The sequence below is a fragment of the Toxotes jaculatrix genome, chromosome 3, assembly GCF_017976425.1.
Source record: "Toxotes jaculatrix isolate fToxJac2 chromosome 3, fToxJac2.pri, whole genome shotgun sequence".
Classification (NCBI taxonomy): Eukaryota; Metazoa; Chordata; class Actinopteri; family Toxotidae; genus Toxotes; species Toxotes jaculatrix.
This window is the reverse complement of record NC_054396.1, coordinates 22,068,120-22,085,471: the sequence shown is the minus strand read 5'-3', so window position 1 is coordinate 22,085,471 and position 17,352 is coordinate 22,068,120. Positions and strand designations below refer to the sequence as shown.

The 17,352-nt window shown below is 39.9% G+C and overlaps 1 protein-coding gene across 1 annotated transcript in view; it reads right to left on the bottom strand.

Annotated features, from left to right (window-relative positions):
- The window catches only part of LOC121179097 (cadherin-22-like), a 66,574-nt gene that overhangs the window by 28,491 nt on the left and 20,731 nt on the right, over nt 1-17,352 (bottom strand). Inside the window, exons 3-7 of the mRNA XM_041033720.1 lie at nt 13,748-13,867; nt 10,320-10,487; nt 8,167-8,348; nt 6,771-7,027; nt 4,255-4,391 (exon numbers count right to left, since the gene is read on the bottom strand). Coding sequence (XP_040889654.1) covers nt 4,255-4,391; nt 6,771-7,027; nt 8,167-8,348; nt 10,320-10,487; nt 13,748-13,867 — 864 coding nt within the window. The remainder of the gene's footprint in view (nt 1-4,254; nt 4,392-6,770; nt 7,028-8,166; nt 8,349-10,319; nt 10,488-13,747; nt 13,868-17,352) is intronic.

Here is a 17,352-nt window from a genome sequence, read left to right as displayed (position 1 = left end):
TACAAGGTGACATGATTAAGTTTAGTGTCTAGAGTCTAGAGTCTCTGTAATGCTAAAAGTTACGTCTTGAATGAACAGTTAGGGTCGGTATTAGCAAGCGTGGACGATTCTGACAGCAGAACTATTCTCCTCTTTGCTCTCTGTCTCAGTAAGTCAACGAGTGAGGTGCTGTTTTCACTGATGTCAAGACAAATATCTTGTGATGTAATACAATACTGTCTTTGTCAATATAACACCTGTAGAAGTGGGCAAAGCTGCCAATGTTGCCCTTTTCACAAAGGGAAATATTCAACATCCCTTTGTTTGAAAACCGAGAAATAAACTGGTGGTGATCCTCATAGTACCTCTGCCAACACACTCCTGCTGGTGACTGAAAACTGTGAAGGGCCCTCATCGTTCTGTCAGTATGGTACTTTTTTGGTGTTGGCAATAACAAGTGATCCAAGTCTAGAAAATTCTTCAAACAATTTCATGTGAAGGTATTTTACATACCACCACAATCGTATTATGTTTTGATTTCCTGCTGACTTCACTTCTTTGCTGAACTGAACTGAAGGCCTAGTTGGCTGACTACAGGTGAAGGCTCTCTCTGCAAAAACTGATATCAGTGTTAGCTCCTGAAAAATCTTGTTCATTCTTTCCACTCTTTCCTCTTCTTTTTTTAGTTCTCTGGCATTTTTGGATATAAATTCGAATTAGGAATCCGTCCTGCTTTAATGAAACCAGCTAAAAATTTGTTCTGACTTTTTAATGTTAGCTAGCTACACGATAAACAACAAAATTTAAATAACCCTGATGACAGTGGAATGTCTACGGAGTCATTCAAATTTGCAATAATTTGAGACTAATAAAATACAATGCAACTGAGTAACTCTGTGGCTTTGAGTGCCAGAAATTACCCACAAGCACTCTATATACTATGCATGACCGCTGTTTGACAAATTAATTATGACAACCCACCAAGTGTAGGAAAACAAAACACATCAAAATACTGTTTGAGTATTCAGGATGTCCTCCTCCTCCACAACTACACAGACGATGCGGACATGTGAGTGATTATATAACAGGACAGAAAAACAGAACACATCAGCCAGGTCATAACCTCTGGTCTCCTGATTACACATTATTATGTTTCCCACCCTTGTTGACATACAGTGTGTGCTTTGCACTGCAACAGCATCTACTACATTCTTGTAAACAGAGCACTTTAAACCCTCTGTGGTGCATAATTTGTAAAAATAACATCCTCTTTTCATCTCATTTTGACTCCTTGTTTAATGTGAAACACATATTGTACTCTGCAAATGGGACTTGCTTTTATTTTCCTTTGCTATTTAGTGTGCATTTGTTTGCCAGACAGCAAGCAAGAAAAGTTATGCTGAAGAAAATGTCTCTTCCCTGCAACAGTGCAAGAGATAAAGACTTTCCAGCTACTTCGGTATCTTTTGCCCTCAGGGTGATGCTCTTTTTTCAACCTACCTGTCTGGGTAAAAAAGCAGTTTTGCGAGGTGATATCATACTCGCTATCAGTTCTCCAAAATTATGTGTCACTCTAACTTACCCTCATGTGTTTCTATGGAGAAGACTGTCAGGAAGTACAAGTACACTGACTACTGACAGTGCAGTTAAATGCTACTCCTGTACTCAGGAGGTTCTCTGTTCTCTGGAAAGGAGACAAGTACTATACAGATGAGAGGCTGTGTCCTCTTTCCCAGTGACAATGTCTGCAGGAAGACCTGCTAGCGGTTGGTAATTTTAATTGGTTGAGTTTGAAGACATGTTGTGTTAGCATGTGTGTATATTCGTGTTTGATTGGTGGGGTATCATTACAGTACAGTTTGCTCATACTTGAGCCAAAAGCTCTTTACTTGGCTCACAGACATATGTGCAGTATTTGACATTTAGTGCGTTTCTTGCAATTTTGTAGCCGGGGTTAATCCTAGGGCACAGACATGAAGCATCGTCAGAAAGCTGTTGTCACTTGTCCAATACTGATACAGCAGCAACACAACAGTTCAAAGGTCGGTAATGGACTGGGGGAATAATTAAGGGTTGTGCCACCAAACTCTAGTTTTAACAATGTCCTCAGACAAGTTGACCTTGTGGCTCTCCAGCCTTAATGAGCAGAGGGACCCAACAAAAAAAAGAAACAAAATCATTATGGAGTCCATTCTTAATACACTCTGACTAGCTTCTTCACAAGTATGCCCCTCCTCCCCCCATTCCCATCTCTCTTGTGTCCTTTTTTTTCTTTCTCTGTCTCCTGTCTGTGCATCTACAGGTCTCAGGACTCCATGAGCAAACAGGTGATAAAGAAACATTCTGGATGGGAATTCTGATGGCATTGACCATTGACTCTGTCTGTCCGGATGTTTCATTGGAAGGCAATGTGAGAGGCTTTATCTATCAAGCCCAGGCATGTGTTTATGTCTGATATTGGAAGGGGTAAGACCACTTTAAATGTTCAATTAACATTAAAATGTGCCTATGACATAATGCCAAGCACAAAGAGGCAGAGCACAAAAGCGCCCAAATTGCTCTGGGAATTACAGCTTGAAAAAAAAAAAAAAAGACTCAGAAAGTCTAATTTTGTCTTAATGTTTGCGTTGGGTGACACTGCTTACTATTCAGTTTAGGCTGTATTGATTATCACAGTAATCACAGTCTGGGTCTACACGAGAGAGGAACAAATATGAAGACATTTTAAAATCAGCTTTGTTTATGTGCATTGTTTTCTTTTTCCTTCTTGTGTGCAGTGGTGGAAACCAGTTAGATGCAGAATGCAATCTCCTCTGCTTTCACTGCAATCCACAAAATCACTTCATCTGTATAAGATTGAAAAAGTGGGGAACACCAGGCCTCCTCCTTTCTCAAGTTTACTTCTAATGGTATTGTAATAACTTCCCAGTTTCCCCAAGTTATTACATTCTTCATGTTCTTTTCTATGACAAAAGGAACCAATGAGATGAAAAAATGTGAGCTCGTCCTTCATTTTCAGTGATATGTTTGTCAACTCTAAGAAAAGTGAATAAATGAGTACTTTATTTCCCCTCTGGTATCAGAAAACTAGTTGGTTTAGAGATGTTTTGCTTGTGAAGCTGATCAATAAACAGGAAAGATGCAATGTGATATAAATGTGGAAAAAAATGGTAGCCGAAACACCAGCATTCAAAACAAATTACTGGAACCTGCTCCCACCCCAAAAGTGATTGACAGGTTTAACAAATGCCAGAAACACAAACAAATCTAAACTCAACAAAAGTTATTAATATTTTCTGATTCTGTTAAAGTTCTGTTCACATTAATCTTTGGGAGAAATGTGGGAGTAAAAAAAGGGTAATGTTTTCACTCACAGTCACATAAAATGCTCATTTTTCATCCACAAGCCAAACAAGCATCAGTGCAGGCTGCAGACTGTAAAACTATATCTTATTCAAATTCATGCCATCACTAAACAGAATACTGCACATTTCATGTACTTAGAGTAACGTATGTTAGCATTTTTATGATTTATTAATCCATTTTCTCCCCATCACATTTACTGTAAAATCTTACATCCATTTCTACTGCTGTACATTACTTTCCCATTCTCTGTCTTTCCAAAACTAAAAGCCACAACACTCTGTGGCTGAAAATGTGCCAAAAGCTTTAGTAGCTAATGATCGCAGCAGTTTGAGATTGTCTGTCACCCCTTATCACCCCTGGTGGGAGTCGGCAAATGTTGGACAGCTATTTCCACTTGTAGAGTCTCCATCACTGGCAGGCACTGAGTGTAGACAAAGAATGCCAATCAGCGGAGCAATTTTAACTTTCCTGTTTTAAAAACCAGGCCGTAAATTGCTCAAACAAATGCAAGTGGTTTCCTTTTGAGCAGTTTTAGTTGTCACTTATCTAAGTTTTGTTGTTGTTTCCTTAGTTTTTCTTTCCGTAATTTGAGAGAGGGGAGTAGATGGCCACTATAATTGTAAATGAAAAATTAACCTTGATTGTTTGTTTATCTCATTGCTGTTTCTTCAAGGCTTTGTTTTGACATGTTAAGAACCATAAGTCTTGCATATAGTAAAAATGTCAAAACAAAACTTTCAAACATCATACATAACTTTGCTTAAACTGCATTTATAGAGTATTATATAGCAACTTTTAGAAACTCTGGCAAGGCGAAAAAGTCACAAGATGATAAATAATAATTCTTCTTTCAGGAGTAATGACGATGTAACCCAGTGTGATAAGCTCAATTTGAAATAAGAAATGTACCTGCTTCTACAGCCTTCACAGTGATGTTGTGCCAGCCTGCAGTCTCTCGGTCCAAAATCTTGCCCAGAGTGATGGCTCCCGAATCGGGATCAATATGGAAAATCATCTCCTGGTCTGTGGTCCGATCGATGGAGAACCTATGACAACAGACACAATGATGATATAGATGTCCAGAAAAGGGGGCAATAAGTAGAGGAAGGTGAACGAGTCAGTAGTTATAAAGGAATTTCAAGATTTAAGTAATTTAATGCATTTATATTTTTTCCCTGAGCTTAAAAAGGACTTGGAGAGTTAACTTTGGGCTACACTTAAGAGCAACAATTTAGACAGAAGGGACCAGGGTTAAACTAATTATATTATCAAGGCATTTACTGTAGACTTGTCACAGGTCCTATGACTCTAATAGCGCTGTGTCCCTTAACTGCAAGTGGCTATATACTGATTCTATCTTTGCCCATCCAGAGTTTAAAAAAAAAAAAAAACAAACATTAAATTTTTATTGTGCACTCTGGAAAAAAAATCACAAATGCATATTTTCTTCGTTGGGGTACTTGGTGCTCTCAGAAGATCGGTGAGTCAACAAAAATCTGCTGAAAGGTTTCTTTGTTCTTAGTTCCTCTCCCTCAACACACACACGCACACACACAAACATGTCAGCCAGCATTCTCCCAGGTCTCATGAGAATGATAGTCACATGTTGTAGAGATACGGTGAGACATAGTGTCAAAAGAACCATATGCTAAACTGATAAACTGATGTGGTACAGAGAACAGCACATGGATTAAATTGGTTTCATGCATTTTAAATACCGTAATAGTGTGGGTGTAGAATTGTAGTTGTATTTTATTCATGTCACTGAATGAAACAGATTCTGATTATCAACAACTTCTTCCGTAGTTTATTAGTCATTGTGTGACTAGATTTGGATAAAATGTCAGTGTCAATCGTACACATGTGTATGTGCATTTATCTATCTGTCAGCATGCACCCCTGTTATATCTAACAGTAACACGCATCCCATTTAGGGCAGTGATTGGAATTGGCTGGATTACATTTACCGTCATTTACTGTCCCCTGTGTAACCACCAAAATTAGATTTCTCTTTCCTTTACCAAACCTCAGACTGTCCGTACAAACCAATCCGTCTGTGGCAAATACAAACTTGGCAGCTCTACAGCGACATTATACAAGCAAAAAAGTATTTACTGTGTGTTCTTTAAAACCGATAAAAATCTCTTATTGCGTATGCAAGAGCATCTTTTGACAAGTGCATCTACATGTAGGCTGTCTCCCACTTGTTTGATTTGCCTGGTTGAATCCTTATCCTGTGTCAGTTTTTGTTGTTGTATGACAACCAGTTCCATTTGCAGCTTATTTTTGTTGTGGGAGAATGAATCTCTCACTGAAAAAGGTGCTCTTGGTGATCAGATCCACAATGCAATGCATACGTTACACTTAAACCTTCTCACTCTGGGTGCAAGATTATGTTGAGTATGTTGTCCAGTGTCACAAGCCATGAGCTCGCTAACTTTGCCCTGTAGATGGCTCCTAGCCAACCTCTCACCCTCCCTTTCACTCACTCACACATGCACACAAACACACACACACATTCACTCATATATGCTCGCACACGTATCACACACACACACACTTTCAGCTGCGGGCTGCCAAGACACAAGTGAACGACAGCGCTGCCATTGTGTTGTACTTTATTACACCTGGAACTCGGAGCCTCATGCATTTTTAATCGAGGTAATTTGCACAGGCCCTGCGTGTCGGTGTATACTCTGTCAGTGAGACTGTCTTAGCCCTTATCTATATTCTCCTCTCACACCGCAATTGCTCTACTGAGGACATATAAACCTCAGACCTTGGTACAGAAGATTACCAGATGATACCATTTTATCCCACACAGTGATCTGAGAGAAAAAAGAGACATACTGTACAGCTTCATCCATTGCCCAAGTCCTGCCGTTCCCTGTTTGCTTGGGCTTTCACTCCATCTTAATGAGGAAGTGTTAAAAGAAAAGATTTTGCCTCTTAAGCCTCTCAGTGACCTACACGGATTTACTTGCAGTCAGTGAGTTATAGTGTCTAAAGTTACATTTTTCCTGGTACAAATGTTGTTGCCATAAAAATCTATCCACAGTTTCAAAGTAATAAGCAGTTGGTGCAGTGAGTGCATGATAGTGGACCTGTGGAATGGCTATGGATGTTGCAGAGCTACAGAGCTACAGTGTCCCATCCAAGCAAAATAAAAATGAGGCTTTTATTCTAATGCAAAACTTTGCTTTGTGATGTTGTTATTTATGCTAAGCAGTAAGGCTATCTTTCCACAGCAAAATTCATTGCCAGTGCTTTGGTTTGTATATTTTATAAGGCTACCTACTATTGCAAATACAGTTGCGTACTTACAGTATCTAAGAACCATTTTAATCCTCTCTCTCTATTTTCTGATATACCTTTTACCATTTTTAACAGTATAATGCAAGTTGGCCTTAGGACCCTGTCATTACCTGACAGGTTTATTCTTCACATCTGGATCTCTGGCAGTGACGATGCCAACCAGCGCTCCTACTTTGGCATCTTCCTGCACTTCCATGATAGCACCCTCTGCTGGCTGAAAGATGGGCGGCTCATCTATGTCTGAGACGCTGACCCGGACAATGGTCTGGTCTCGGAAGGAGCCCAGGTCCACGAAGCGAGGGTCAACGTGCTTATTTACTGCCTCCACCACAACATTGTGTGTGCGCTTGCTCTCAAAATCCAGTGGCTGGAAGACAAAAAAAGATTCTAAATTCAATTTCACCATTCAATAGGCCATCCACCATTTAAAGAGGCAACATGATCATTACTGACACTGATGTCCTGAAGCTATATTACAATAATACTAATGAAACAGTTTAAACTGTTGTAATATAGATTTCAGCCATCAGTGTCGAGAGTGAACCAGTGCACCAAAGTACAAATATCCCTTCATGTTCAAGTAGATGGTTTCTTTGAAGATACTGTGATGCTAGTAGCACCAGTGAACCACAAAGTCATCACTGCTGGTGGCTAGAAAGGTTAAGACTGCCACATTGTTGGCAGTCCATTGAACCAAAACACTGACGCTGGCCGAATGTCACACGGGTCATTTTGCCATTAGGCACCATTCACAGCAGTGATGTGTCACTTCTGACGTGTGTTTCTCAATGAAAAGATTCAATCTTGGTAGGATTCTGGTTTTTTTTTTCTTTTTTTTTGTTACAGATGGCAAGGAGGTAAAAAAAAAAAAGAAGAAGTTGAAAACAGATCAACTTTTGAAGAGACACAGTACTGACAGCACCTGCCAAATCCCAGCAGGCAACCGATGATCATCAATCATCGAAGACCAATCATCTCTCTTTCTCCCCCTCTTCTGTGCACATTGAGTTTCTCTGTCTGAATGGAGTTGTTCAGCGTACCAAGACAAAAGTCATACAGCAGCTGCTTGAAGCAAACCGTATTAACTTACACTAATCAACAGAGGTTCAGTCACTTGATGATTTCTAACAAAATCCCACTTTGGCTAGCATGCCTGGTAATCGTAATGACTCTGATTTAGTGACCATTTTCCAGTCCAAAACAGCCACTGATTCATCCTTGTTTATAATAAGAGTCTGTTCAAAATTGTGCTTGTACATATATGGCATACAAAGAAAATCACTCTTAGCTAGTTTGTTTTGACCACTGCTGTCATGCTCTGAAGGAAAGAAAGACTGAACCACCAAACATTGTGTTTGCAATGAAAGGTGGGTATTGAATGTGAGGTTTTTTTTTCAGTCAAAACTGCATGTATTTGTATGACTTCACCTCTCTACAGATAAAAATTAACACTGGTTTAACGGACAATGTTAACAGGAGCGCAGCAGTCCTTTAAATTAACCGTACCTTCTTGATGGAGACAACAGCTTCCTGTGTCTCCACATCAGTAGTGACCTTGAAGAGCTCCCCTCCCTCTTTGATCAGATAGCTCATGTCTGTGTTCTCTCCCATGTCTGCATCCGTGGCAATGACGCGTCCAACTGGTGTCCCAATAGCCGCCCCCTCTGACACAGAAAACTGATACATCTCTGGCATATGGAGAAGGTGGCCGGAGGTGGAAAGCAAGATAAAACAAGGACAGTTAGGTTCACCAAAGCAGCAGGGGAATGAAGTGACAAAAAACAGTGTAGGTGTAGGTGTAGAAAGCACCACAGCAGAAGAGGGATGAGGGACAAAGGTTATATGGAGACGAAGAGGAAAAACACCGGTGGAGGAGGGAAGAGGAAAGATAGATGGATGGCCGTAGGTGGAAAAAAGGAGGATGGGAAGTGAGGATATTGGTAGAAGAGGTGGATAGGGACTAGAAACAGAAAAAATGGGATGAGAAAGGGAATGAGATAGAAAGAAAGATAAAGACTAAAAGAGAGAAAGAGATGGGTGATGGAAAAATTGGGATGGGATTATAATGAAAGAACGGCAACAGGTAGACTGCAGGCAGTTATTGTTAGTGTGATCCTTACATTCACATAAAACATCACAGTGTTTTGTCATCTTGTGCTATAATAACACTTGGTATCAGCCTTATCTTTTAACAACATTGGGTTCATTATAGTATAGTATATTCTTGTCAAAGTGTAATTTGATCAATCTGATTAAAATGTAAAACACTTAAAAAATGTTGATATATTTAATTTTTAATAATTTTTTAACTGTATTGAGAATGCATTTCAGTAAAAAAGCATGTGCTAATCTAAAGCGAATTGGTGTGCGTGAGGATAACATTTAGTCATGCTGACACATTTTGTAAATCCTAAATGTGAAGTTACATTTCAAATGACAGAAAAAGACTGAGGGAAAGGTCTGCCAGAGTTCATTATGCACAAGATAAAAGTAAGAAGATAAAACTTTATTGTTCCCCAGAGGAAAATTATGTGAAAAAAATCAAAATCCTTACATATACAGTATGTCATCTTCCTTTGCATCTTATTTATGAGTCTGCCTTCCAAACTCTATCTATTCCCCATAGCATACAGTGGTGATACTATAATCCTGCAGGATTTATCCCTCTGCCTGGGTAAATATGATTTACTCAGATGAAAAAAGGATTTATACGGAAAGAAGAAAAGGTGTGTGGAAACATATCAAATACAATCAACCAGAGTGTCAGATGATGCTCCTCCAGCTGTAACAAAAGTAATAGTGTTATGGTTTAACTCCAAAAAAAGTGGAGAAAATAAATAGATGAAATGAAATAAAGAAGGGGAAGTGTTATTTCATTCATTATTTAGTTATGACTAGCATTTAGCGTGATAATGTGTTGTAACTGAGAAAAACATCACATTAGGTGTTTACTTTAAAAGGGTGGGAAACCTGAAGTATACTCACTTTTTACTGTGCTACATGTACTTCTGTTGGTGTAGTATGTCAAAAAATAAACCAGGCTCTTTAGCTGTTTGCTTTAAAGAAGGCTATAATTCAGGTTCAATTAAGAGTGTTTGTGTGGCAGATTGTATTCTTAGTGGCAGGTTTTAACTCTACCTGTTGAGTATGTGGGCACCAAAAGCCACGTGAAAGCCATTAAGCCCAAAAACCACCTCAACATCATAAACTCATAACATTACAATAAAGGAACAATCAGCCGCATTGATTGAATCCTTTGTTGAGCCTTGCTTAAAAAGAATAATCAAATGTGCAGTGGAACGCATCAATTCGCCAAATTTGATGGACTACTTTGTTATGGGCTGACGGTTTGACTGGCCCATAATTTTAAGTTGGATGATTTTTTTCCGGACTACACGCAGGCCACTGATGCTGCCATTGCTTATTAGTGTCAGCGGCCTGCAGGTTGCAAACTCTATTGTATCTTTGATCATCTTCTCCTGTTTTTTTTTTTTCTTGGCTTTCAATGTCCCTAGTTTTCCTCCCTCCCTTAATTCTCACTCTTTCTATCGCACTCTGTCATTTTCAACTCCTTTCTCTCAGCTATTTCCTCCCTCTCCTGTTGTGTCTCACCAATTCGTTCTCTATCTAAAGTAAGAGAATGTGCAGAAGACACTCACTCTGTGGGAAGCGCGGCGGGTTGTCATTAACGTCCGTGATCACTATGGTCACCGTGGTGGAGCCGGAGAGGCCGCCCATTTGTCCTGCCATGTCTGTTGCCTTGACGACCAACTCATAACGATCCTGCGTCTCACGGTCCAAATCTGCCACTGCTGTCATGATGATCCCTAATGATTGAGGGATGGAGGAGAGAATGAGGGAGAGAGACAGAGAAAGGGAAAGAGAGAAAGACAGTCAGGGTGGAAAGTGAGGCCAATGGAAAGGTTACATTAGAGGTTAGCACTTATCCAATAACTAACTATATTTCCCCTCTCAGTTTGAATATCAACTTCTGCTAAGCACTGTATTATGGAGGCACAAGTGCAGCACATTCCATTTCACCTCCTCAGACAGGCTGGATGGAAGAGATTGTGTCAAATTTGCGCCTCTGCCTATACACCATTTTATGGCTCAGCTGTATTAAAATGAATAATATATAGGGGCAGAATGAAGGCATGCCTCAGCCACCCTCAACAGCATTACAACTCTTCCATGGTGGGTAAAATTGCACTCAAACCTGAGAAGTGGATTTTCAAAGAGAAAACCAGGGGCACAGAGAAAGTGATATAATGTACAGAGAGCGTAAGGAAGCACACGGGCAAAACAAATGCAATGACTTACTATGACCGGCAGCCTGACCAGTGATAGTAAAAGGTTATGTGAGATGGACCATAATGTTTTGTCATTTTTGGAGTACAAGTATGTGACATTCTCTTTGCAAAGTTGGTTTGATTTGGTTGCTCAGAGAGCCAGTCCCCCCTTTTTATTCTATATATGTCTCTCTTACACTCTCACAAACTAGCGCAGGGTCCTCCTTGGTGTAAAAGAGACATTCTCCTTGTTGGCACACTAGCAGCAGCATCAGTAGATGGCTGGTTTACTGTGCAACAATAATAATATATTAGAGTAATATAATTCCACTTTACCCCTTGGGATTTTCCACATCAGAATCTATTGATGCATTTCCTGGGCTTGGTGTGCTGTCTCATTCCCAAAGGTTTGCACTGTGTTGGGTACACAACTCACTGATTCCAGTCACATTTAGCCCTGGGCCATGGTCTACGAGTAGCCAAAATACACTACATGCAGCACTGGAGCTAAGGAGGGAGGCAGATGACATGCTCCTCTTTCATCCACCAAAGGCCAGAGGGGATGCATCTGAATTAGGGCTGTCAAGAGTAAAGCCCCCATATGCAACTTGTATATAGCACCATTGCTCCCACATCAGCGTAGAGCCTGTACATAGATGACTATACACAGTCTGTATTCATGTATGCAGTCAGTTAAGTCTACATTGTCCATATTACAATGCGCACCACGTAGCCTTAACATTAACCAATTTAACCGGGTAATGGGGCCGTGTACACCAACTGTGAAATAGTGCTTCAATATGGTAATACATTATATTAATATAAAATATATGAGGATGTTCCAATCATTTTTTTTAATTCACATCAGTTGCATTTCTGTTTTCATCTGGCTAGGCAGTAGAAATCTAACTCTACTCTAATGTGCTTATGAAAACAGCTGCAATTAAGGCCTTCGTGGCTACTGTAAAAACTGACAAGAAGTATTTTTTCCAGGCTAAGGTGATAGCTACGCCTGTCACAGTGTTCATTTCTTTTGCCGCTGTGCACACTGTCAGCAACTGACGATCGGTATATATGCTGCACTCATGTTTTCATGGGAGTTTCCACTACACTCTTGACATTGTAGTACATGCTGTAGACGCATCTACAGCTTATTTTTTAGTTTTTACTTCCTTGTTCCTTTGGCCATTAAGATGTGGAGGCTTCCTCTGTTGCCGATTTGCTTTGGAAGGAGGCAGAAGAGGAAGTAAGTGGGTCTGTGTTAGCACAGACCAAAAATCCAATTATCAACAAGGAACAATGTGCAGTCGACACAACTGCAGACTAGTGTTTCACACAATTTGAGAAGTGGAAGCTTCAGAAATATAATTGTGGAGGTTTGAAGAGGCACATGCAAGAACACACACACCAGTGCAAAAGTGATGCAGAAGCTCTAAGGCAGACTCAGCATTACCTCATGCCTCTGCAAACTGAACTGCATATGACTTGTCAGAGATATTGTTATCAACTCTTCTTTTTTTCTTTTGAAATATTTATTATAATTCTGTGGGTAAAATCTCTGTACACAAAGGTAATTGTAGGTCCCATATATGCCATTCAGATTTTTTATATCAGGACACTTTTTTATAAACCACTGAGGTTAATATCAAATACTGTGTTCCTGGATGAAGGATGAAGGATGAAGGTTTATATTTTTTAAGTCTGTTGCTAAAGTATAACAGTAATAATAGAATAATCAGTAGTGAAACAGCAAAACTGATATGTAAAAGTGTTTTAGTAGGAATCACTATTTAAATGTGATTCAATTACTATTTTTAAAGCTGTTTTATATAATAATGATTTCATGAGCTACTACAAAATGAAAATAATGAAATGTCCCTATATAGTCTTTGTAAAATCACCCCCTTCATTCACACACTCAAAAACACCTACAGACAATTCCAGTAGGGTCACAGCGGCAGAAAAAACATAGTGACTTGCTGCTCAGTTTGTTGTCAGGGTGAGTGAGAGTGATATTAATGAGGCAGATTTCACAGCTGTTCTGTCTCTGCGTCATTTTGACCTTCTTGACTCGCACCTATTAGGCTGGCCCGTCCGCCTACAAAATGGGGAAAGGGTGTGGGTAGAATGAGGGGGGTGAGACAGAAGCTGGAATGAACCATCTAGTCTCCTGGCTAGTCCCACCAAGGCAGAGCCATTTATCATCCAGGCACTCAGGCTGACTGAATGAAAGTGGTGGAGACCAAAAAAGGAATCATTAAAACTTACTGCTTTCCCCTTGAGGGGCATTTGAAGGAAACGCCAATGCTAAGCTACTCCTGAAACACTATGGGTCAGGCCATATCACTCCTATAAGCTCCAGACCTGTAGGGAAATAGGGAATGTTCCAGTATATACCTGGGGGAGATTTTTCATTGGGTAGATCTGGATAAGGTGGATTTACAGTCTTAGGATTCTGATATAATAGTGGGTGATGTTTATGTTGCTTATTGCTTACTTATTATAGAAAATAAGTTCTTCAAAGATAGAAGGTGGCACTAAATACTGAGCCAATCAATTTATGCCATATGGTATTTTGAGTACATGCAAAGAGGAGCCAGTAGTTATTGGCTAAAACTTTATAAAGTTGCTTGTTTTTGGCTAACTGAATTTATGTTTTTGGCCACAAATTTTGATTGATCTGGGAGTTATGGTCTCTGAGCTTCAGACTGCTTAAGGAACTTTAGAAAAAAGAAGGAGCACTAAAAATCTAGTAAGGAAAAGAAGCAAGCGCATGCAGTCTTCTTTATCGTTCCTACCTGTGTGTCTATCAACAGTGAAAAACTTTTCTCCATCCAGTACGCTGTACACCACTCTGGCACTGCTGCCGTATGTCGGGTCATCAGCATCTGATGCAGTAACCTTCATGACGGATGTTCCTGTTGAAAAGAGACAATGTCAAAAAAGAGAATAAAAACTTCTGAGCCAGGAGGCCACTGGGGAAACTTTAGACAGGTGCTGGAATCCAAAAATGTGAGTTTAAATCAGAATCAAAGAGGAAAAGTTGGTATATGCTGTATGAGGAAGGGCTGATGTGTTCATGTACGTGGTTTCTTTTTTGTGCGTAAGCGTGTAAAACTCTGGAAATTCTATCTTTGACTAGTGTGAGTTTGAGACCTTGAGAGAGAGGACATTTGTACAAAAGTAGGACATACTGGCTGATTGAAGGCTATGCCTTTGTGTTATGGCTCAAATGAAAATTTGGTTTAGGGTAAGGTTGCAGTAAGGGGTGGGGTAAGGAACGTAGCTTGGATTATTAAGACTGTGGGCTTGGGTATGCATCACATCAGTCAGAGGGACTCACAAGTATGGTAGCAGTAATCTGTGTGAGAGGTTGGTTCATGCATTTGGGCATCACTGCATCGGGTAACTATTTCATCTCTTCACACATCATTTTCCAAACAAATTTTTTGATGTTTCAAATTACCTTTTCACTATACCAATGCTCAGAGTTATTCTGCGTCTCATCGGCACAGAAGTTGTGTTTTGAGATGAAAGGGAACATGCAGTCATAAAGTCAACATTATATTCTCAAAGACTGTTTGAAACTCAAGAAATCTACCGCAAACAAATACTTGTGATTACTGGCACTTAGGCAGAGAATAGAGTCATTTCCACATGAAACCTTAAAATTGGGATTTGTGGAGCAACACTGTTAAAGTCATTATTTCCCACTCTGTGTCGTATATTTGTCAACAGCGTGCATACACAAGCCTCTGGCAGCAAATACGCAGGCGCATCTCTCCATTTAGTCACACATTTTAGTTAAAGCTTTGCCTAAAGCCTATAAAACTTTAAGGTTCTTCATTTTTAGGTTAAGAAACAACCGCATACTTGCCTTTGAGCATGTGAGCACATTTCTTTTCTTTCTATAAATAACTTCACTTACAGGCAAAAGAAGATAAAAAGGGAGACGTTCCTGGGCGCCATAGGTCCTCAAGGACAAGGAGTCAGTCTTTGTCTCCATCCCTTTGGCCAATGCTATGGGTAATTACTGACAGCTGGTGTTGTCCACCAAAGGTCACCGCTGTAGCCTTTCTCAGAGCCCTGTCATGCTACTGTCCAGCCACATAATGGCCGTATGCTAATGATGCTAATTAGTGGGAAGTGTCAGAGCACTGTTTGTTTCCTGTCATCCAACAGATCTCCTAAGGGAGGGAGAGGCTAGTGGATTATCATTAAAGTCACCCGGCCATTAAATCAGACAGCTTGGATCACTACCCTGCTGCTGTCACCTATAGCACTCTTTTGTTCTCGGTCTATGTAGCTAGGTGCTGGTCTGTTTGCATGCGAACATATAGCTAGCATATGATGCTGCACTCTACCTGGCCTATGATACTACTGAATGTGGGTGTGGTATTCTGCAGCCATTCTGAACTACATGGCAATGTGACAAATTAGCTCAAAGGTAAACTGTCCTAAGAAACAACTGGTGTGAAAAGGGATAAATCTGGATGCACAAAAAAATGAAGGGACAAATGGATGGACCAGCGTTTCTCCAATGTGTGCAACACCTTCAAGTCATGACCTCTGGTACTGTCAACAACCTTGTGTGGTTTTCAGTTAAATCCTGATATATTGCAGCTCCCAGTGGATTCAAAGCATTGAATATTAACTAGGATGGAATGAGCCTTTAATTCATATACAGTCATTGAGTCATCCAAATATGCAAAAGTACACATCAGCCTGATCCTTAGAGGATCCCGATATGCTACATCCCGGTTGGGGGATGGGGGAGATATCATTCTTATTGAATTAAAAACATAAGGCTGTATAGAGGCTAAGCATTTTCATTACTGGCAACAGGCAGGGGTTTGTTAATTCTGCCTACCTGGTTGGCTCCTCTGCTGTGGGTCCAACAAAGCCATTTTCATCCATGGGATTACTCCCTTATCTTAATTTTCCCCAGGTAACAATCAGTTCAACGCTCAGCTGTTTCTGGGTACAGGCTGGCAGCAACGTCAGATGGCTTGGAAGAACTATATAAATGCAAATGCTTCTTTATTGTGTTTATATTAAAAAGAGAAGTGAGGCAGTGAGTTTGGCACGTAGGTTCATATTAAAGCTCTGGCATGCATCAGTGTTTTCAGTAGGAGAAGTCATTACTTACATTATCTGTTGGTGTGGCTAGCGTCTCACTTAAGCAGATTCTACTCTTGATGGACTTATGGGAATTCAATAAAAAATATTGACTTCTGCAGATTGGAATGTAATGCATAGAGCAGTTACAGGAGAAGTACAGTATGTCTAATGGAGAGAAGCTCCAGATGTTCCAAGGAGGCTTGAATCCAGGGTAAGTGGACTTGGACTTGGATCTTGAAGACGTTTCACCTTTCATCCAAGAGGTTTCTTTTGCCCTGAACTGAAATGTACAAAACTAGAAAACTACAGATCTACAGCCAAGCCCAGTTGCCCTCGATTCAACTCCTCTTGGATAAACATGACCTGAATGACTGAGAATCTTCACAGACAGCTTCAGATATTCATTATCTAAAGAGTTGTTTTTCTTTCACCAACTAAAACCTGAAACACAAATTGCTCTCAGAAGAGGGAGCATGTAGTGTTGCAATAATAATTTTAATGACCAAAATATACAGGTTTGTCTCTCTTTATTCCCCCTCATGGACACATTTGTTTGGGCTGGATTTGTTTGGTTTGTTTATACAACACAACTTATTCTTCACATATCCCTGCAATAACAAGGCGAATGAAATTGAACAACACAGTTAATTATACTTCATGTTATTGCCTCTGTTTTTTTTTTACCTAAACAGTAGATAAACACTTAGAAAGAAATTATTTTGCTGACACCAAGTGGTTGATGTTTTAACCTCACTGCATTAGTGTTTACTACAGCACACTCTCACACTGTTACACTGTTAGGTGTTCTTCCAGGTGCAACAGAACTGACACATTTCTGACCATACCTGGTCAGAAATTGGGTAAGGTCAAGAGTGCAATTGTAGACTGGAAGAGAAGAGTGAAACAATAGTTTGCAGCTTGGTAGGTTATTCTATAAATACTGTATGTGTGACCTTAATTTTGCCGGTAGTCTGAGCCAAGTTTTGACACTTGTTTAACAAATAAATATTTAGTCACCTCACTTAGTCGTGCTTTCAGTGCCTCTACTTAGGGTGGAACTAATGTATGCTGCCTGCAGATATTTACATTGCGGATCTCACCATTAAAACAATATTAAAAGAGGAAAGTCAGAGTCATGCTAGTTTTCATATTCTAATTTTCAAATGTAACAGATTTTTTGTATAATAATTAGATCATGCGACAGCAAATTATAATTTTGCTGTTTCCCAAGCATTCATCAGAGCATTAATGAGAGCAACTCTGTTTCGCAATGTTTCTCCCA